The sequence below is a fragment of the Rhodamnia argentea genome, chromosome 6 (assembly GCF_020921035.1).
Source record: "Rhodamnia argentea isolate NSW1041297 chromosome 6, ASM2092103v1, whole genome shotgun sequence".
NCBI lineage: Eukaryota > Viridiplantae > Streptophyta > Magnoliopsida > Myrtales > Myrtaceae > Rhodamnia > Rhodamnia argentea.
In genome coordinates, this window is record NC_063155.1 from 3,946,541 (window position 1) to 3,969,862 (window position 23,322).

At 38.7% G+C, this 23,322-nt stretch overlaps 3 protein-coding genes and 1 long non-coding RNA gene across 6 annotated transcripts; 1 reads left to right on the forward strand and 3 right to left on the reverse strand.

Moving 5' to 3' along the window:
- Nucleotides 1-1,586: 1,586 nt before the first annotated feature.
- Nucleotides 1,587-2,843, reverse strand: LOC115744849 (chitinase CLP-like). Its single transcript, XM_030680239.2, has one exon. The coding sequence runs from the start codon at nt 2,841-2,843 to the stop codon at nt 1,587-1,589; it is 1,257 nt and encodes a 418-aa protein (XP_030536099.2).
- Nucleotides 2,844-6,876: 4,033 nt separating this feature from the next.
- LOC115744850 (chitinase CLP-like) lies at nt 6,877-8,121 on the reverse strand. Its single transcript, XM_030680240.1, has one exon. It carries the CDS (start codon nt 8,119-8,121, stop codon nt 6,877-6,879), a length of 1,245 nt encoding a protein of 414 aa, XP_030536100.1.
- LOC115744836 (signal peptidase complex subunit 3B-like) lies at nt 7,858-21,787 on the forward strand. 3 transcript variants are annotated; one of them, XM_048280939.1, is made up of 8 exons: nt 7,858-7,863; nt 17,498-17,514; nt 18,579-18,720; nt 18,817-18,864; nt 19,309-19,371; nt 20,194-20,247; nt 21,206-21,292; nt 21,420-21,787. In XM_048280939.1, exons 3-8 carry the CDS (start codon nt 18,595-18,597, stop codon nt 21,543-21,545), a joined length of 504 nt encoding a protein of 167 aa, XP_048136896.1. In that variant the 5' UTR covers nt 7,858-7,863; nt 17,498-17,514; nt 18,579-18,594; the 3' UTR covers nt 21,546-21,787. The 3 variants fall into 3 exon arrangements, with proteins under 3 accessions (XP_048136896.1, XP_030536086.1, XP_030536083.1); XM_030680226.2 differs by lacking the exon at nt 7,858-7,863 and having other exon boundaries at nt 17,498-17,515; nt 18,582-18,720; XM_030680223.2 differs by lacking the exons at nt 7,858-7,863; nt 17,498-17,514 and having other exon boundaries at nt 18,434-18,720.
- Nucleotides 11,336-11,872, reverse strand: LOC115744837. Its single transcript, XR_004015858.2, has 2 exons — nt 11,725-11,872; nt 11,336-11,642 (listed from the first exon to the last, which is right to left on the reverse strand). It is a non-coding gene; the product is annotated as an uncharacterized LOC115744837 (long non-coding RNA).
- Nucleotides 21,788-23,322: the final 1,535 nt, after the last annotated feature.

The window sequence follows — 23,322 nt, forward strand, 5'->3', positions numbered from 1 at the left end:
CCAAGACTGTGTTCTTTTGTATGTGGTATGATGTTGCCGACTAGGCTTGTAATATAAAGACTATGTTATGTATATTTGGTAAACTAGTGGTACAAAATAAATGATGCACATGTATTTAGTAAACTCGTGCGTCAATGTGTCGGGGATGATGATGTGAAAAATTTTATTACGTTTCCGCTTGCTATAAAGTATATAAAAGATAAAGATAGAAAGGATACATATAGCGCGTGACGTTCCGGGTCGTTACAATATATGCTTTCATTTTTACTTTCCGATTGTTGTATTCCTTTCCATCAAAGTTGGGAGGTGTGGTATTGCTTCCTCCTTCAACGACACTTTGTCCAAGATTAGTAGCCACAACAGATCGTTAACTCATAAGTAAAGCACTTCAAATATAAAGAACCTTGCTCTGACTCCAATTGCTGTTATTAGTAAAATCGCCTAGAGGGGGTGAATACATGAATTCAAAAACTTTATACATTATTGCAAAATTGAAATTACAAATTTTAGAACCAAGTTCGAATTAATGCATGAACAACAATATATTCAGATTCGTGTATGTGTAAAGTTCATCAAATGCAAAATGTAAAAGTTCAGAGGCAAAAAAAGATTGCACACAATATTTATAGTGGTTCAACTTTAGATCAAGCCTACGCCAACTCTCTATGCTGACAGCCTACTGACTAGATTTCACTATTCAATTGTTCAAAGGTTACAATGAGTGATGATACTCTTGTTGAGAAATCGTACTATCTAACACAATCACTCTAACACCAACCTCTCAAAATTATAATTTAAAGCTCAACAAAGACAAGTATAGGATCGAAACTCTCTTCAAACTTTGGAATTTTAGACTCTTGATTCTCTATTCTCTTTAGCACCTTGACGTTCTTTTATACTCCTCCACTTCCAAACTCCCTGTTGGACAGTGTTAAGATGATCAATCTCCAATCACTCCGTTGGAAAGAATTGCCACAAGAAGATAAGATAGCCATTGAAAATTAAGATTAGAATCTCCCATTGATCACATAGCCCATGCAACTTGAATCTAGGTTTCCATAAGTAGAGTTTTTCGTTTGGAAAATAATCTCGTCTTTACCAGTTAATAAAGTCTAACTGTGAGTTTGGTATCTCCCTGAGTCAAATGTCTTGAGAATGTACGTATCTCACCTTTTGAGCATATCCTGGAAGGCTCACAGGACCATCCTCATCATGTATGATAATATTAATGAGCATACTGTTGGGGTGCATAGGTGTGTATCAAACTCATAAAGTTTGAAGTCACAAACAGAATTGACATTTTCCTTTCTTCTGAAGTTGTCGCCTGCATATAAATATCTGGATGCATTTATCAAATTCATATGATAAGGATTATTTTGTCATTGTCAAAACCTATTTGGCAGTTTTCTTCAACACAAAGCTTTTGGGTAAAAGTTGCCCCAAACGACTCAAATTGAGATCCCTAAAAATAGGTCTCTTCGCTTTATGAGATGGAACAAATGGTCATACACAAATGCTTTTAGTACACGGACACTTTATTTTGCATAAAAGAAAAGGCAAGTAACTCCATAAGAGCAAAGAAAAGCTCAAGGACGAACGGTGAAATCGAAGTTACCACATGAGCTCCCGTAGGAGGACAAGGCGGAACTGAATCCCAATATTGAGTCAGCCCAATCAAATTGCAGCATTATATTCTCCATTTGGTGCGTCCCAATCACTATGGCATGCTCCGCCGTGTTTCCGCCGTCGATGAATGCCAAGCACGCCACATCGTTGTCCATTTGTTTCAGTAAATTAGATTCGTGAATAGTCCAGTACCCTCCATCTCCTAGCGCTAGATCGATTCGAGGAATGCTCGAGTCCGCCTTCTGTTGTGTAACATTCATCATGAAGCAAAAGTCGAGCGGACTGACCCTCTTCCCTCGATGGATGCCTTTCAGAGCCTTCTTGAATTCACTTACAAAGACACTGTAAATGTCCCTCCTTAGGGTAGTGTAGGGCACTGTAGTACTGAGCTTCACACCTCCATTTACATCGAGCGCAAACGCATTCGCTGGAACTTTAATGGCCTGTTGATCGATCGATATCCCTGTAACGTTGATAAAATATCCCAGCTTTGTTGGACTCTTTATCAATGGAGTGAAGGAAAGTACACTAGAAGCATCAAAGTTTGCGGGAGGTTCAAGATAGTATGGACCATCGCCGATGAAAAACACCCCTTGATGGTCACTTGAGCTCGAGAGGCAAAGGGAGAATTTCCTTGCGGCAAGATTGAAAGGAGGGAAGCATTGATCTCGTAAAGAGAGAGGGGACCATGACAACGGAGCGACACCAATTGCTTGTTCTGGAAGAGACTGCAAGAGAGACGATGGTGCACATGACACGGCCCGTTCGTTGTACTCCATGCTGTATTCAGACAGAGACCTACCGTAGGTCCAATGTATTGTGAAAGTATTGCGAGTCAAATAAGATAGGGCACATGACCCTGTGATAGGGTTCACAGGTGTGTCATAGCAAATGTAGCTATACGTGTTGTTCGTCTCGGGGCATAGCGGAGACATGTAACTGCGAGCGGTCGAGCACATGGGATCTTCAATGGAGGACGTATAATGCTGCGAATCGCATCGGTTCCAGATGATAGGGCCATCGAGGTCGACAAGATATTGGTCGGAAGGGTTTAGGGTGACGGTGATGGTGTGGAGGGAAGTGTTGGGGTCCTTGTGGAGGGATGTAACTAGAGCGTGAGGAGGTTGAGCTGGAGGTGGAGCCGGAGGTTGAGCCGAGACTTCCAGGGACGAATGACCGAACATAAAGATGAACAAAGAGAGTATAAGATTGCACATTTTGGTCAACTTGGGTATGTCAACTAGAGGACACGTGAGATTAATGATTGAGAAGGGGAGATTTTATAGAAGAAAAGCATCGTCTTTTCAACTTCATCAAGGGCTTTATAATGCTTAATTAGAAAGTAAAGTAAGGATAAAGTTATGAATTTACTATATTTGAGTAAAGTTCAGGCATCAAATAACAAGTGCAATCTGAATTGATTGGATCATGTGGTTTAGTACACGATGCACGGGAAACATTGTACCTTGGAGTAGATTTCCCCGAGATCGAGAAGGAGCGCGTTGGATTTTTGCCTTGGTCATGTCCAATTGGAGTTCTTTGTACTCATGCATTATATTGACTCATTCCGGTTTTTCTTCATCGCTCATGTGCAAGATGAAGTTCATAGTACTTGTCTAAATAGTACCGATACCGCCACGTGACACAACACGACACGATACACCGACATGTCATTTCTCAAAAAATAGAGAATTTCAACATGTTGGGACACGTTGTATATTAAATGTATATTTTTATATATACATGATAAATTATGATTATTTCAATCAAATTAATTTGATTTAAATTCACAAATAAAAAAATATCAAAAAACGTAGAATTGGCCTCATATCGATGGTGAGGGAGAGAGACAAAAGCAAAATGACTTAAGAGGATACCGGACACCTTGAAAACAACATCTAACGGTACCACATTTAATCCGGACGGCCTAACAAACCGATCCGCAACAAAAGAATGCGTAAAACTAGGGTTAAATAAAGCATAAGCTATGCTATTGTGCAAAAGGACCGTACCTGTAATAGTCGGCAAATGCTTCACCTCTTCCCCGTGTGACGGTAAACACCTATCCTTGCGCCTAGGATCTATTTTGGTAATTACGTGGTGCATTCCTTCCAACTTGGCCTTCCAGTGCCCTGGTCTGTTGCCTCTACGGGCAGTCCATCACAAGATGGCCCTATTAGCCACATCCAAAGCAAGCTCCACGCATTAAACGCGGAGCGCACCCATGCATCCGGTTACATAGGCGACGGATGTCATCTCGACGGGACATTGGCTTACCGATCGCTCCTTGACGATTGGGTGAAATGGGGTATCTGTTACCAAGCATCGGCCTCTTTCCTTGCCTCTTGTCAAACCTACTCGAGGGCGCGAACATCGATCCAGGAGCGGCAGCCCTTTCAGCCAAATCTTGTTCTATCATCCGAGCTCTCTCATTAAGATAATTGTAGTCCTTTAGGTTGAAAGACACCAGTACACTCCTAATCTTGGGCTTCGGCCCATCTCTAAACCTTCTAGCCCTATCCATAGTGTCTTCGACCGGTCTCGAGGCATACTTAAACAGCTCAACAAATTTGGCCTCGTACTAATTCACTTGTCGTTGATTCCGATGCGATCGAAAGAACTCCGCCATCTTTTGTTACCTTGTTGTGTCCGAAAAGTACTTTCCATTAAAAGCTCCCACGAAAGTATCCTACGTCGAGACCATTCCCTTGAAAATGGTATACAGCTGGGGTGACCTTATCCTCATTGGTGCACCTTAGTAAGTCAAAAGCTTTCTCTAGTTCCTCAATCCACGAAGTGGCAGCTTCGGGATCTCCGCACCCGGCGAACTTAGACGGGTTGCAACTTCAAGAATTGCTCCACCGGTCTTTGAGCCCGGTGCCCATCAATCACAACTCCAGCTGGTGGATTCACAAGTGGGGCTTTAGCAGCAGCTGTGACACTAGCGTTTTGATTCATCACTTGCTGCCCCATCAAATCCCCAATCGTCTCAAGAGCTTGCAGAATCCCAGCCATGGTCGGCTATTGCCCAACCGGCCCGGCGGCATGCGATGCTCTTTCTCCTTCCAGAATTTCCTCTATTGGCCCGACAAGCCTAACTCGGAGTCCTCGGAGTGCTTTCCTACTGCATTCGCTCACCTTGTAGGTAAATTTCGGAGTCCCGCCCACCCCATAGTAAAAGGCGATCAGAAGGCAGCCCCACAACTCAAAGCACATATATCAAACGCATATATAACGCTCAAGAATCTACTATCTATGTCATTTCTCATCGCTCCTTATTACTATAGGTCTATGACCGGATGGATCGAGCTGACCTTGCTCTGATACCACCTTGAGCGGGGTCGCCACATCTCGATCCTCCAGCACGCGACATCCCTACCTTTTCACCTCAGGTCACAAATGATAGCGTCTTAGATACATTATTGACCTATGAAATTACGGCGCATGCGGAACGTGCAACACTCCCAAATAACAAGGAGAGTTATTGAAGTGGGATGCACCTTATCACACAAGCCACCACTAAAGTCAAAATTTCAAACCTTCCCCCGCTTCCCCCCCCCCCCCCCTATCTTCCTCTTCACGCTACTTCCCCTCCCCACCCCTAAAGATTTTTGGTTTTTCTATGATTGCAGAGATTCTGGTGCAATGATGGGGTTTGATGTTGCCAATATTCATATATATAAATTTTTCGTGAGCAGTGCTATTTTTACCCATATTTTGACTAAACCACTCCTTTTTCTAATCAACAGACCAAAATACCCTCCTTTCTCTTTCATTTATTGTTTTTTATCATTTTAATCAGCATAATTGCCTTTATTTCTATTTTCTCTATTAAATTATCAATTTCACAATAGAAATGCCAAATTATAGCCGACAAAATATTATCTTATCATGCATCATGTTATCACTTTGCCCAGAAATAGTAGTTATTTTTAATTTATGTTCCCATTTTTGAAATTACAAAAGTTATATGAAAGGTTAGAAATTTCTAGTTGTATAGGCTTATCAACACAATATTAATTGCTTATTTTTTCATGAAATCGTTTGAGGGAAATTTTATTTCAAAGGTTGAAAATTACAACTGAATCTAATTATCTAGTAGATGTTGACCTTGTGGGTGATTTTTTGAAATAAATTTGAAGGTTTTTAAAGTTAAACATCGCTAATTTGTGCTTTCTTTTGAGCTTTTCACATTTCAATATAAATTGCAAGATGGGGTTAAAAAATTATTTACATATTTTGCACTTTTAAACTCACGTAAGATTTTTTCAGGGGAAATTTTAATTATATTTTAAAATTTTGATCCATTTGCTATTGTTAGTTACTTTCTTTAGGAGTTGAATGATAAGAAGTTTCATGTTATTTGCTTTATGCATTTATCCTTTGTTAATATTCAGATATGGTCCAAAAATAAGTATATTTGACATTGATCTTGCTTCTAACTAATTAATTTTTCTTTTCAATCTTTTTATCAAGATCGGATAAATAATGAAATTGAGTTTAATTTTCAAATTTGAAACATAGTGTCACTCACACTAGTCCGAAAAAATGCACTCAATTGTGTGTTTATAAGCTACCATGAACAAAAATTTCTTGTGAATGAAAATATGAGACCACAAATTACATTTGAACATATTCTCTAGTAAAAAAGACAATGAAATATGGTAAATTAATATCTTGATGGGTGTAATGGAGCATTTATATTATGAAATTAAGAGAGATGATAGAAATAAAGAAAGTTTTGTGGATTATCCTGATAAAAATAAAAATAATAAATTGAAGAGAGAGGGGGAGGGTGTTTCGCTAAGTTAACTGGAAGAAAATAGTGTTTTAGTCAAAATGGAGTGAAAAAAAGCGCTACCCTTACTTTATTGTCCAAGATCGATAAATGACCCTTCACAACCTATGTCAATTGAACCAATACATCAAATCTAAATTGCATTACGGTTTGATTTCCTCCTTGTTCATTTCATACCAACGTTGAACTTTGCCTAATGGACATGAATGCAGACCTACTCTTTTTTTCTGCTAATTACAGTCATGAACGAATCTTAACATATAGACGATAATCCAGGATGTGGACGTGGAGATTTGTTTTCGAAATGCTTTATTTCATGCAAATAAGTCTGCATATCGAACTTTGTTTGTTGTTACAGACCAGACCAAAAAAAAAAAAAACAAGAAGAGATGAGAGACACCTCTATTTGTTGTCCAGAGGAGTAAACATGCATCACAAATTAGATTAAGATCTCAAACAATGCCTCCAACCGTAAAATTGAAGCCACCGCATGTAGTTCCGTAAGGCAACAAGGAAGAGCTGAACCCTAATCTTGATTGATCCAAATCAAATAGCAAGAAATTATTTTCCATTTGATACGTCCCGACCACGACTGCTTGCTTCACTGTCTTCCCTCCGTCACCAAACGCCAGGCACCCCACATCGTTATCGACTTGCTTTATTGAATTCGATCCGTAGATCGTCCATTTCTCTCCATTTCCTAGAATCAAATCAATTTGAGGCACGCGTAGCCCTTGCCGGCTCAATCCAATGGTGCTCGTATTGAAGCACAAGCTAAACGGATCGACATTCATCACTTGAGCGATGCCTCTGACAGCCTTCGTAAACTCCTTAAGAAATGCATCGTAAATGTTGCTCCTAAGAGTAGTGTAAGGTACTATGGAACTAAGCCTCGCGCTTCCATTGACGTTAAAATCAAAGGCATCCCAAGGGACGTTTATCGCATTTCCATTGATTGTTATACCAGTGAGGTTGATAAAATATCCCAGCGATATGGAATCTCCACGCAAAGGAGTGTAGGACAATACACTTGCAGCGTTCGTCGGAGGAAGAAGATAGTATGGACCATCACCGATGAATATCGTGCCACGAGCACGGCTAGAGCTAGGGAGGCAAAGAGCGAATTTCCTTGCGACCTCAAGGCCAGCATTATAGGTGAACAGGGACAACAGAGCGAGAGAAGACCATGACAAGGCACCCACGCCGATCGCTTCTTTAGGGAGAGATTGTAGAAGAGACGTTGGAGCACACGATACATACGAGTGACTGAAGATTATAGCTGTTATGCGAAATCTTCCATTCGTCCAGTATATGATGAGATCGTTGTAGGTTGACTGAGACAGGGCGCAAGACCCAGTGACCGGGTTCACCGGCGTGTCGTTGCAATAACACTGGCCGTATTTGTACGTGTTGTTGGAGATGGGACACGAGGGAGAGAGGTAACTCCGAGCAACGGCGCACTCGGGTGCATTACAACCAACAGGAGGGTGACGCAATTGGCACCGGTACCAGTTGAAAGGAGCATCGACGTCGATGACGTAATGTTCGTGATAGTTCAAGGTGATGCTGTAGAGAGAAGTGTTTGCGTTAGTGTGTTTGAGGATGGGAGCTACAAGAGTGTGATAAGGAGGTGGAGCTAAAACCTCTAAAGATAATGTCAAAACAAGAAGGGACGGAAGGAGGAGAAGATTGGGCATTTCGTTCTTTTAGGACGATACAATATTTGAAGGTTGTGAGGGAGATTATATAGAGAAGAAAGCGTTGACTGTTGACTCTCCAGCTGCATCAAGGACTTCACACTTCACAAAGCACGATGGCTTTTTTGAAGTGGGGAAACGAATAAAGAAACGAATCACGAGACTATATTTGTCTACTATGGTTGTATATATCATTCCAATGTGCAAGTACCTTTGAGTTTCAATCTCATTCAATTGATGCAATTGGATCATGTGCATTTGTACAAAAAGTAAGTAGAGTACTAATTACCTTTTTTTAGTTTAGGCAAATGGACAAATTTTTTGATAGTCGAACGAGGCAAGTGGGCTGAATCCTGGTTGCTCTTTTATAATATTGTTGGCACTCAAAATAATTCGCTCGTGCTGCACACATGAGAGATCTATACTCACGTAGATGACGTGAGAAATCAACACATGTGCAAAGCACGTGAAGAGTCAACACTTGAGCAGGATATGTGAAAAGTCGACACACGTGATAAACACGTGAACAGTAGGCATTTCGATAGAGAATGAAGAAGGCACATGCAGAGCACGTGATGATGCTAATAAGCATCGATTGATGTGGTCATTAAACTAGCTAATAACTTGGGCGCCAACAAGAAGCAATTCCACCAAGGTTCAAAAATCTTTCAAGGAAGCGCCAAGGAATGCGAAAGTTATCCTCTCGAATTCTTTGGCGGGAGGACGGTTTTGAAGCGAATGGAGTTAAAATAAGTGCCTGAGAACATGTCAAAGAATCCGCGGAATACGGAGGACATGGACATAACCTGCACGATTGAAAGAAGGTCAGTGGATGCCTTATCCACAGTTACTGGGATTTTTCAGCTTCAATAACCAAAGAAGTGGAAAACGTGGGTGTAGCTGACACTAATGAAGATTAAATAGAGGCGCCAACATCAAAAAGATTTGAAAAGACCAAGGAACGCAGCAATTGTTGGTGCACTAAAACTACAAACCGCTGAAGAGCAATTACCACTCTAACCATTATAAATACCACAAGGCTACCACAGAGAAAGCCCCGGAACAAATCATCAAATTTACATTATCTTTACTTATCGCACTACATTTTATTTTCCTGGGTTGTACCTTTCAAATTCTCGTCGTCGAGTCAAACTCTAGCATTTGTCTTTATCCCAAATATTACGCCATCGAGTTAAACTCTAGAGTATTATCGAAGCGTGTTCAAGGCTTAGACATCGAGTCAAACTTTGATATTGTTTTAGGTGCATTGGTTCATTGTTCTTGGGAGAAATTGTGCTGGCTAAGCCAACCCATCAAGTCAAACTTTGGTTTGGTCTACATCTGTGTACACTACAAAAAAACAATGATTTAGCCACGGATTTTGCTACGAAAAATTGACCAAAATTCGTCGCTAAACTAATTTGCGACGAAAATTAGCAACGGAAAAATATTCGTCGCTAATTCGGCGTCGCAAAATTTCGCGACGAAAAACTAAAGTTAGTCGCTAATTAGCAACGAATTTTGCGACGACTACTTATCCGTGGCTAATTAGCGACGAATATGTTTCGTCGCAAATTAGCCACGAATTTTGCCACGAATTACTTTTCGTGGCAAATTAGCGACGAAACTTATTCATCGCTAATTAGCCACAAAAATAAATGTCGTCACTAAATTTAGCGACGAATTTAGTGACGAATTTTCTGTTCGTCCCTAAATTTAGCGACGAAAAAATAATGTTTCGTCACTAAATTTTGCGTCGCCAGATTAGCCACGAATTTATTTTCGTGGCAAAATTAGTCACAAAACCCAATTAGCAACGAATTTTGCCAAATTTTTTGTGGCAAAATTAGCTACGAAATTGTGATTTCGTAGCTAAATTTGATCAAATTTAGCCACGAAAATATGATTCGTCGCTAATTTGCCACGAACATAATCGTGGCAAAATTCGCCGCTAATTTGCCCGAATTCGTGGCAAAAGTCATCGCCGATTACGAATTTGAAAGTTTAGCATCGTCATTTGCAACGAAAATAGCCACGAAAAATATTTAGTGATGAAATTTAAAATAATTTAGCGACAAAATTAGCAACGAATTTTTATTAATTCTTTAACAACGAACTCTCCAATGAATATTGTTTAGGGACAAATTTAGCGACGAAATTTTATTTTTTTCATGATAAAATCATTTCTTTTACTTTTCGATCTTAAATTTAATTAAAAGTAAAATTAATTTCTACAATTTATATTTAACATTGATTAAGCACTTAATAATATCAAAATTTTATAATAATATGAAAATGAGATACATCCATCTACATTTTTCACAAGAATGACATAAATATTTTTCTTTAGGGAATCTACACATAATTAGTTCCTCATATTACAGTAGCTCCTCCATAGATGTGACATTCACTTGTTGACATATAATGCCATACTGAATCAGACCATCCTTGGCAAATCTCCCCCTCCGCATATCAACACATAGCTCAATGTATTTGAACATAATCCTCTCAAGGGTATTTTGCCATGCTCGGGATCTCTTCGAGGTAATGAGATCGTGAAGTTCTTGCATAGCACCTTGCTTCTGCCCAATATTTATTAGCTCTGCATCCACACATGAACATTGTCAGCAAAACTCCATGTCGCATAAAAGGATTGCAACAAAAATGATAACTATTCTCTTATTGTAACTGTACTGAATATGAGCACAATGTGGGTCAGCTCAAGCAATAGACTAAAACTGGTCTCACAACTGACTTTCGCAATTTCTATGCCAATTGCATGTAGTTACTTCAGGACATTCTACTATGTCTCTGCGCAACTAAAAGACAAATACATGATTAAATCAGACACATTTAGTCTTGACCTAGAACATCAGTAGACAACATATGCATCAAAATTCAATGATTATTCACTGCTATCATATAAGTAATTCACTTTCAAAATCACAACTACTGGGGAGCAGTGTATTTGGCTAATTGTCATTGTGATCGCAAGACATAGCTCAGCAGCTTCTCCTCTAACTGGTCTTACAACGAGTTTCTTTGAGATGAATGATAAGAGAAGATATATCTAATGTTTAAAAGACATCTAGAGAAATAATAATTCTCCACAAGACATAATAGATGGCTAAAATCGTGGATGCTTTCAGATATGCTACTCTTGCCTATAAATATACCCAATCTTACAGTCGTAAAGCCAAAAACAGTCCTGTTCTGAAAGCATGAAAGAATCTACTCTCCATTCCCGATTTGGTAGTCTACCAGCATTCTCCAATACAATAAATGCACACCATCTCAGCAAAGAGTTAAGAAGTCCAACTCCTCCAAATTAGAGACAACGATGCATATTTTACACCATGACTGAAAAAAATGCCTGATATAATTGAAAACTGAAATAACATAAACCTAAGAACATGATTTGCCTCTGATACGACCGTCAGATAAACTTTTGATAAATTACCTACCTTGTGATGGGTTTCAAAAAATTTAATCACTTCTTCCATATGATTGCGATAGAACCTCTGCACACACGTGTAACTACTTAAAAAATAACCAACTTGATATAAGAGTACTCATTTATTCTACTGGAAATAGTTCAATTACCGCTACATATCCAAAGAAACCAGAGCTCATATCCCCAGCAGAGAAACCCACAGCAATGATGTTCTCAGTGATATATGTCATATCCAAATCAAATCCTCCTTCCTAAAGATAAAAAACATTGTCAAGCTCGTTCACATTTTATTTCTATTAAAAGCCAAAAACACTCAACCACACAGCTACAATCAAGGCTGGTAATGCTTAATCAAGACAAAACTTCATGTGAAAGCAAAACTTCGTAAGCTTCACAAAGCATTACAGATGTTGCCCACTTTCCCTGCTTTTCTATTATCTTTTCATTTCATTTATTGACACAAGTAAAAGCTTAACCTGAAAAGAATTAAAAAGAATACAAGGCCAATAAATTAACTCTTGGATTAACATTCATATGAGATAATATATTGATGGAGACGGTCTTTCTAAAGCTTTGATGAAATTTATTTCTTAAATATTAAAGGCTTCACTAATTTCATTGAAAAGGAGAACTGTGAAAAAAAAAACATAATCAAATTTTCAAAATTGGAGACAATCGCAACCCCAAACCACTAGTGAATCGTGCAAAAGTGGATTTACCACCATTGCTACTGGCAGAGTCATCTTGTGCAGTTGATAGAGACAGAGGAATCCTCAAATTTTTAGCCCAAGAAGAAATGCCAGCAGCAGAAAGCCGAGGTGATGACCCATCTCTGGCAGAACTATCCAGTGCGGGATCAGTGGCAGGAGGAGGTTCCACATGATTTGCTGCTGCGGGAATGGATGCTTCAGCTGACTCCTTGTCCATTTCACCAGTCTTAGAGCTTTCCATGGAAACTTGGAAGAATATGAGAGTGCAGCATAGAATATGTCACTATCGCATGCAGCAAGCAACGCTGCACAACTGGGAGTCAGAAGAAAGAAGAAAATACTTATGGATAACATTTTTACAATGCTTCATATCACATAACATCAAAGAAGAAAACCACCAAGCTAATTATGCCAGAGCCAAACTACTTATTTGTCTTTAATATATAAGAGCATTGAGAACCATTGAGGGTACAATCAATGACAAACCCTTTGATGTTCTTCAGATTACCCATGACTGCAATTAGGATTTAACATTAATTAGGGGGGAAAAAAGCAACCCAAGAAGGTTTTACTGGTTCCAAAGAGCAACAACCACCAATGCAGACCCCTAAAACCAAACCCAATAGGTAATTTGGAGAAGATAAAACAGAATAGTTTAAAAGGCTAATCAAGCCACTAAAACTGAACAGACGGGAGCAATTAGCCAACACTTATCCCAACTCAACAAAAGCTAAGAAAAACCAAGCCTGGCCAATCATCCCAAACTACACAGCGGACATAATTCTCCATTCCGTCCCACCACGATTCCAGCTATCAATCGAATCACTGATACCCCTCATTCACCGAAATCTGCGAGGAGTGACGCAAGAGCGCGAACAAACGGAGATCCCGAAACAAGATATAAAGATCCAAACGATGCACCGAAAAAGATTCCAAACCATTTGAGCTTACTGTTACAAGCTCGACAATTTGGGCAAAGATCGCTAGCAGCGACAAAGACCCACTTAGGGTTTCTGGCAAACGAAGGAGAAATTGCAGGAATTTTCAATTCGGGGCTGTAGGGGAAATGAAGGAAGGTCACAGTTTCACGTGGTTTTTCGTGGAGGTCAGCCAAACCAGGTGCTGATCAGCCGAGCCTAGAAGTGTGACGGAGAGAGAGAGAGGGAGGGGGGTTCGATTTCACCTTGAGGGAGAAAGATGGACGGTTCACCACCAAGTGAACGTTCCCCGGCCCGCATTTCTCGCCGCCGTAGCCGCAGGAGCGCTCCCTCTTGTCCTTGAGCACCCGGAGCAGGTTCTTCAGCTCCGGCAGCTGGAGGGCGAAGTCGTCCCGCCTGAGGGAGTCGGGATCCGAGCCGGAGGAGGAGGAGGAAGAGGAGGAGGGGGAAGGGAGAGGAGTCTGGCAGAGAGAGTCGCTGTAGAGCCACCCTTGCAGGCTCCCGTGGGGCCTTTTATCTTTTTCCTTCATCTTTCATTTTTTTTAGCGACGAAAAAGCTAATTCGTCGCTAATCAGCGACGCAAAAAAAAAATCGTCGCTAATTTGAATATTTTAATTTTAATTTTTTTAAATTTATAGCATTTTAGCGACAAAAAATGAATTTCGTCGTTAATTAGCGACGAACGGAAATTTTCGTTGCTAAGTTTTAAGAAGAGAATTTGCGACGAAAAATGTGGTTCGCCGCTAATTAGTGACGAAATAGGTATTCGTCGCTAATTAGCAATGAAAAAACATTGCTCGTCGCTAATTTTTTTTATTTTTGTTTTTATCTTTATTTTCATAGTATTGAGACAAAAAACAAATTTTGTTGCTACGGTAGCGACGAAAAAGCTAATTCGTTACTAAATTGAACATTTTCTTTTTTTTTTATTTCCATCATATTAGCGACGAATAATACATTTCGTCACTAATTTTAATATTTTCTTTGTTATTTTTATTTATAGTGCTAATTTTGTGACAAAAATAAACGTTCGTCGCTAATTAGCGACAAATATTTATTTTCGTCGCTAATGAGCGACAAATATCGATTTTCATCGATAACTTTTAATAAAAGAATTTGTGACGAAGAAAGACGTTGGTCGCTAATTGGCGACGAAGACCATATTCGTCGCAAACGATATAGCGACGAATAATCATTTCCTGGCCATTTTCGTCGCTAATTAGCGACGAAATTTTTTTCGTGGCTATTTTCGTTGCTAATTAGCCACGAAAAATATTTCGTGGCTATTTTCGTCGCTAATTAGCCACGAAAAATATTTCGTGGCTATTTTCGTCGCTAATTAGCCACGAAATATTTTTCGTGGGCATTTTCGTCGCAAATTTGCGACCAATTATTTTTCGTCGCTATATTCGTCACTAATGAGCGACGAATTTTTTCGTCGCTTATTTCGTTGCAAATAGCGACGAATCTTGATTTTGTCGCTATTTTCGTTGGAAATTAGCGACGAATTTTTTTCGTCGCAAATTTTTCGTGGCTAAATACGTGTTTTTTTGTAGTGGTAATTTCTTTCAGTTTTTCATCTGTGTTGATTACCTTCGAGCTGTACTTGTGAAATCTCTCCATCGAGTCAAACTCTAGACGAGATAATATTTGTGTAATTCTATTGGAATCTTTGCAAACTTCACATGTTGATTTTTTTATTCTTAGGATCTCTTCTGTCCAAGATTATCGCGGGACCTCTTATCACATTTAAAAGCTGAAAAACGAATTTCGATGAAAGATGTTTTGTTGTAGAGAAATTTCGGTGAAACAAATATATAATATACCTTGGGGTGGAGCTATTTTCACCTTCATATGATTAAAATCGCCTTATTGAAAATATGTCTAGAATTTGAGCTCGAAAAGAAAAATTTTCTAATTCAAGTAAGTTTCCTATTTTAAATAGGTTTTCTAATGTATGGTTCCTAGTTGGAGAAAGTTTCCTATTTTGGATCCAACCCTTGCCTATAAATAAGAAGTGGGTATTTTTTTACGAAGAGTATAGGAGCTTCTGCTAGTGAATTACATTCCTAGTGTTTGAAGCTAATTAAATCTTGTGAGTAAGATTTGTGAATTTCTTCTTGAGATTGAGAGATTTTTTCTTGAGAAATTGCGGAGCTAAACACTTGTGGGTTATTTGAAGTAATTGGGGGTTGAGAAAAATTGAGAGTGTTTGAGTTATTCGAGCGAGGTTTGTAATCTACTTTGTATCGCTTGATCTATAGTGAAATTCGTTGCTTTTTTCTCCGTAGACATAGGTCTCTACGACCAAACCATGTAAATCTAGTGTTCGATTTATTTTCTTGTTCTATCTATTTTATTGTTCGATCGCTTGCTTTGTGCAACAATTGGTATCAGAGCTAGGTTTGCTTGAGTTGAAGCCAATCGATGGTGACAAAAGAAGGTAAAGTGAAAATCAACAGATTTGATGGGAAGGATTTTGTTTTCTAGAAGATGCAGATTGAGGATTATCAATATCATATGAAACCGCACTTACCTTTGTTTGGAGAGAAACCAGAGTCGATGAAGCAAGCCGAGCGAGAATTGCTGGATGGACGAGCAATGGGTGTTATTCAACTAACGTTGGCTAAGAGAAAATCACTGCGAGTTTGAGGAAATCCCTATCAAATATGTACGAAAAGCCCTATGCGATCAACAAGCTCTATTTGATGCTACGGCTGTTTAATTTGAAGATGATCGAAGGTGCGTCAATTGCTAATCATATCAATGAATTCAATGTGATTATTAGTCAATTGAATTCAATTGATATCGACTTTAAAGATAAGGCATGTGATTTGATTATATTATCCTCATTACATGATAATTGGAATACTACTATTAGTACTTCCTTTGGGTCAACAAGTTTGATGTTTGACGGGATTCAAGATTTAACTCTGAGTGAGAACATCCATAAAAAAGAATCTGATGAATACACACACACACACACACACATACTCCATTAGTAGGTAAAAATAGAGGAAGAACCAGAGGGGGAAGGATTTGGGATTGGACCTAAAGTTTGGGATTTTTTCTAAGACAATAAAAAGTTCGGGGCAAATTTGAGACTGCACCTAAAGTTTGGGTTTTTTTTAGACAAAATAATTTGGGACAAATTTGAGACTAGACCGAAAGTTGGGGTTTTTTTTAGACAAAAAAATTCGGGATAGATTTGAGACTGGATATAAAGTTGAGAATTTTTGGGGGAATTATACCTATTTTGTATTGATTGAGTGGGCTTACACCTATAAGTACAATTATATTTCTATACTTTCTTCATCTTCACTTTAATTATCAAATATACCATTTAATACCTATTGCTATTAGTGAAGCTTCTGGAGAAATGTACAAGGGTATATTGAGATAGGTGTGAAAGAAGTCCCTCATTGAGCATAAATGAAAGATTTCTTTTCTTTCGGGTCAAAAAATGAAATAGTTGAGTTAAGAGTATTGTTTTATCTTAGTTGACATATCCTTCCTGGTGGAGGAGACAGTCGCACCCATGCCTGAAATACAAATCTCCGAAAACACTCCTATTGTTAAAGATGTACTAGTTACCTTAACTCAATCTACTTCTTTTTATAAATTTGATGCCTCCAAGATCAATTAGCTTTATGAGAGTATCCTACCTTAATGAAGCTGAAAATATCTCCCCTACTCCCCTTTCTCTTGTAAATTCTTATGTTGCTTTTGCTAAGCACACATCTTCCGTCTCTCCCATCCGCTCTATCAAACAACCGATCCGTTACACTCCAAAAGAGGTGAAGAAATATGTACAATCCACCTGGTTTGACTAGCATCCTATTCCTACTACTTAGCAAGAACAGTTTGCAACTCAAATTCCTTATAAATTTCTTCGACAATGGACTCGGCAAGGATACACTCATCCGTACTATGGTGTAATCTAACTTGCTTAATCCTTCCATGGTTGAAAAGGTATTCCTGTTATTGCTCGTATGACTCTTCTAGACACAAGATTTCTTGAGTATTGATATGCTTGTATTGGGATAGTTGAGACTACCTTGTATTGGTGTTGAAGTTGTTGTTGTCGTCCCACATCGCCTTGCAATTAGTCTTATATACTCTTTATATTAATATGGTCTTCCTTCACCTATAAGCTTAAGTTTTTAGGTTGGACTTTCTAACATGGTATTGGAGCCAGTGTTGTCTGCATATGTGGGCCCACCCTCCATTAGTCGGCTTTTACGTGCCACTCATAATTCGGGTTACACGTGAGAGAGAGAGAGAGAGAGAGTTGGTGTTGAAAATGTCCTTGATCGGACCCTTCTTTAAAATAAAGGACACTTCAAACCCTTATTTGAAAAAATGATAATATTTCGGATCCTTAATTGAAATTTTTCCTTATAACAATTGTCTATATTGCCCCCCTTAATTACCAAGTGCCTCCACTCTCTAACTACAAATCGAGGACTAGCCACCACTACAAACTAGTAGCTAGTCACGACCGCAATAGGTGCGTAATCATTTCTACCACATTTGCCGATAGGCGGTCCTTGTTGGCTATCGATCAAGGCTATCAACTGTTGTGATGATTGGGTGTCCCAAGTTATGGATCTTGAGAAGTGACGGTTAATCATAGATTTTGAAATGGTATTGCAAATCTATCACTATGAGTTGTGATTTGACACATTATGATAGTATTTCATGAATAGATTTTTTTTTTCATGAATAGCTTTCTTGTCTACATGTCAATTATTGAAAATATTGTCAAATACCTATTTAAAAAAAAACAGTTATTGATGATTTTGCATTCCAAAAGCAAAGTGCAAATAAACGGACAAAGCAAATGGATATAGGAGTGTGAATAATAACCAAATCGACCCAAAAATCGGAACGGATTGAATCAGCCAATTATGAGAGATTCTCATGAGAATCGAGAATAATCAATTTCTAGTATCGGGTGTGGAATCGAACCTGCTAAATAGATCAAATCAAATTGATATATGTATTTTTAACATTTTTCCTTTTAAAGAGTAAAAAGAAGAACATTGCCAAAACTCTAGATGAGACTGGTTCAACTCGGTTTGATTTGGTCCAGTTCTCGACTCTTTCTATACAGCTTTGGGTTTTACGATGGATTTGGCTGGCTAGAGAACCGATCACCCTAGATGGAGCAGCCCACGAGAGAGAAAACGGAGGTCTCTTTAGTCAACTTGCCATTATCGCTTGTGGTATTTTACATTCTGATCCTCGATTCGCACTATGTAACGTTTCTTCATTGCCTCGGGCTTTCCTCCTCGGAGTGAACCTGAGCTCGCTCGCTCAAAAATCTTTCGATCAGGACTCCGACAGATCGCGAGAGAGATAGAGAGGATGCACACATTTGGGTACAGAGCGAACGCTCTGTTGACTCTGGGAGTCACAATCTTGGCATTGATGTGTGCCATGGCTTCTTTCTCTGACAATTTCAACCTTCCCTCTCCTTCGGCCCAAGTTCAGGTACCATGGCTACCGCACACTTGCCCTGATTTTCATTTTCCTTTGCTTGATTTTTGAAATTGGGCGGTTCAGTATGGTGGTTTTTTCTCTGTTTAGGTCCTCAATGTGAATTGGTTTCAGAAGCAACGTAATGGGAACGATGAGGTAAAATTTTCTAACTTTCACCCTTTTTTCGACCCCTTGGTTGATCTTTGTTCTTGGGTTTGTCTTGTTGGAATGCGGGGTATCAGCTTTCGGGGTTGTTAAGGATGGTTCTGGCCAATTTACCAAACCCTAAGAGTGCGAATTTTGTCAGGGACTTGGTAATTGTTAGTTCCTCTCTAATCACGTATAATTAAATGAAAAGACGATTTTCAGTGCCTGTTTGTGTTGCTTATTGGAATTTCAGTGTGCGAGTGTATGTTCTGTTGCTTAAAGCTATAGTTGGTGCTGACTTCGTCCAGTATAATGCAATGCAGTTTATAAAATGTACAATGAGAAAACGTGTTTTGTTTTAATCTGCTTTTCAGAAGGGCATTTCAATTGTTATGTCTGTAGTTTTCTTCATTCTCTCTTTTTGAGTCAGTACCTTTCTTTTGGATCCTGCAGGTTAGCTTGACGTTGAACATCTCAGCTGACTTGCAGTCGGCATTTACGTGGAACACAAAACAGGTTAAAGTAACTGAAGCCTTTACTTGCTTTGTGTTTGTGCAGATGACATTGTGTTTTCGCAGAGAAGAGGAAATATTTTGACCTCCTTTTAGAGTAGACAACTGCAGGATCTTTTGACAACTTTCAGGATTTTACCTTTTGCGTTTTGAAACTGCAATGCAGTTGAGTGGTCATTGTTATCTTTTTGTGGTGTAACAGTGTTAGTGTGTGAGTTAGCTTCTGGTTGTTACGTCTTTGCTGTGGAATAGGCATCATTACAACATTAAGCTTCTCGTATACTTGCTTTTTAGATTTTGATGCTTTATATGAGGAGCATTATATGGAACGTGCTGAGAATTATGACTAATTCAGTATCTTTTTTTTTTTTTTTTTTGGTCATCCTCTCTTACGGAGTTGGGTTGGCCCCTCTTTGGAAATTGGCTCCTTTTTTGTGTTATAAACTCCGGTTTGTAAATGGGTTGACTCGCCTTGGTACATCAAGGAAACTTTCATTTTACTGGGAATGCATGTATATAGCCTCTGACCTCTTCCTAAATCATGAATATGCATTATTTGAGCAAAACAACGTTGAAATTTCAAAATTTAGGGATTATTTTTTATATGATCCAATCCTTAACAGCCTCCCTACAATCCTCCCTAGGATCCCAATCCTGACAACCTTGCTCTATTGATGATTCTCAAATTATTTGTCAGTTAGATAATTGTGGATGATTGCTTGTTCCATCTAGTTGGGCCAAGAAATGGAAAACTGAAACTCTCTTAGTCTAGGCCATCAAGTCATTTTTTACTATTGTTTTAAACTGTTTGTGGAAAAACTTGCAGGTATTTGTCTTCCTAGCAGCTGAGTATGAAACAACTCAAAATGCTCTAAATCAGGTAGGCTTGATATTATACATTCAGTAATTTTCCCAATGTTCACATGTATTCTTGGTGTTGGCACTCGCACTGCACATTGTATTCTTTGTGGTGGAAAAATACGGATCTTCGCTCTCATGCCTCTTTCATGGGATGAATGTGCAAGATATGGGCTTTAAAATGCTCCTACTAGGGATAATTTTCCTGCTATGGCATCAGTGTGTGGTGGTGATTTTGCAGTTCATTTTCATCCTCTTAAAGACAACTGGTTGTCATAGACTGCATCATCTGGATATCCTAGTGGCCGATAGGAGATAAGAGTACATTACCACTTCATTATGGGTATTGTAATTCGAGTTTTTTATTGTAGGTAATTTGGTAGAACTCTGCAGATGTAGGATGAAACAATTTATTAAAAGTTGAGGTTCGGCTTGATTAGACTAGTCTTGATACCTCAAAGTACTGGTCATGCTTACGTCATCTCTTTCCCGACCTCCTTATGCTGCCCATCATTTCAAAGAAGAGGAGATCTAGAGGAAGTTATTCCAACGGTCAAACATGATAGAGATCTTGATTGCTGGACTCGATAGGTTAAATCTCAGGAAATTGTTGTCAGTGCATCAGATGGATGGTGTTTTTGTGGCTTTGTGGTTGGGACAGCTATTAAATAACCTGAGTGTACAGGCTGTTTAGGTGTCCTAGTGTCAATGGTTCTGCAATCTGGTACTGAAACATGTTGGGAGATGATGATGCCTTTTTCTGTCAAGAAATCCAACTTTCTCGTTGGTCACTCTCCGTTACTGATCTTAACCTGCGATGCAAGACTTTTCTGACTTTAGAAAGGTTATCTTTCTCACATATGATGCTTATTAGGTTGAAAATACTGTCTAATCTAGATGATTTATCGATGTTTTGGCTTCACTGAGCTTGCGTTTTTTGAGGAATCAAAGTAAATGTTGCTTCTTTTACTGCTTAACAGATCTCACTTTGGGATGCAATCATACCATCTAAAGAACATGCGAAGTTCTCTATTCACACAACCAACAAGTACCGACTTACAGATCAGGTGAACTCATTACTCTTCTCTGTTTTGCCTTGTCTTCCCTGTTAATGGCCATGGCCATGGCCAATACTGAACTAGGGCTTCTGGTTTTCATCATCGCACGTAATTGTTTCCTTTCCTCCATTTTCAGGGAAGCAATTTACGGGGCAAAGAATTCAACTTGACATTGCATTGGCACGTCATGCCCAAGACCGGCAAGATGTTTGCTGACAATATAGTCATGACAGGATATCACCTGCCCGAGGATTACAGATAACGTCTCTGAGCCTCTAATCGTGTGTTTTAGTGTTACCATAGCCTCTTCTACTCAGAGGTATACAAAAAGAGGATGTCTTGGTTTTTGGTTCTTGGTGAAGAGTCGAGACTTGCAATTGATTGGATTTCCATGGACAGATTTGTTTTTCCTGCATGACAATTCAATTGAGAGATCAAAGAATTGAGTCATACAATTTTTGAAGCAGCGTGGTCAATCAATGCAGCAAAGAATTTTTATGACAATGTTTCACTTGGGTAGACAAATTTGATGAGATTTGGTATGGGGAAAAATACCTTCCGTTTGGTCCGTACTGCCTGTTTATCCTATTTCCTCGATCAACTGAAGTCAATGTGGCATTAGCATTATACAATACAACAAACGGAGCGAATGGGCACCAGATCCATCACTCACTATCACACACACTCTCTCTTTGATTGAATCGAGACTTCGGACCTGGGGTCCCTTTCAATCGATTCAAGTTTGGTCGCTCGATTCAGTTCATTCATGCCTTCGTTCTCTCTCTAGATCTCGCTCATGCTTTGATTGCTTCGATCGTGCGAGGCTGAGCTCGGTCCCTTTCTCTCTTTTGCTCGACGCACAATTTGCTCGACTGCAGTCGATGCACGCCCGGGTCCTATCTTTGCCTGCAGTGTGTTGAAGTGAGATTCTACTTTCTTTTTTTTGGCTAGTCTTCAGAATTACTTGCTTGTTCATCTATTCTTACTTCTAGCTTTTGCAGGTTCACTTTCTTGTCCATGACAATTTGGTTTACGAGCCATTACTCCTTCGGCATTATAGTAGGCCCAGTGAGAAAAGTTTACGAGAGAAGACTGAAATATAGCTGGAATGTTGTGATATTAAGGTATCACGTTACACAAATTAAAAGTTCCTAATCAACATTATACATAGAGTTAAAGTTAAAAAATTACATTAAATAAATTAAATATTCTGGGATTATATTTCACATTGAATCAAAACTTTATACCATTATTTAAAAAAAAATTGGAAATTCTTTCATTGGTAATTAATGATTATTGATTTGATCAAAAAGATTATGCCTTCCCGGGGACATGCAATAGATATGAGCATCCCACCCTTGGACGATGTAGTGTGGGATCGATCCAACGGTCCCGAAAGCCTTGAACAGATGTTCAAAAAGCACTTAAGGAAATGACCTTTAGGTCCCCACAAGCAGCTTTTCTCGTCTGATCTTTTGGAGGTACAAATTGGAGAAAATATTAGGTAACCAAAAGTGTCACCTCATTTTTACAATAGCCCATATATTATGTGACAAGTGTCCCTCACTTTTTTGAGCAAATAGATTTAATATAACGAAATGACCTAAACTGATATATCTATAATAAAATACCTCAAATTATTTTTTTATCACGAAAAATTTCAACTTGGTACACTTATGATAAATTTATTCCAAATTATTTTTTGACCATGTAAAATCCCAAATTGATATATTTGTGATAAATTTTTTTGAAATTATTTTTTAACTATCGAAAACCCTAAACTGATACATCTGTGATAAATTTACTCCAAATTGATATATTTGTGGCAAAATTTACCCCCATTATTAATTTAATACATAAAAAAAATTTCAAATTGATATATTTTTTACAAACAAAGCGTAAAAACCCCGAACGGATACATGCATCAATTGTCACGTGTTATCTAACTCAGCAATTTGACGGTAAAATTTAACGAAAATTAACATGGATAAATTTATCATAAGTGTACCAGTTATTGATAAATTTTTAGGCTTTTTTAT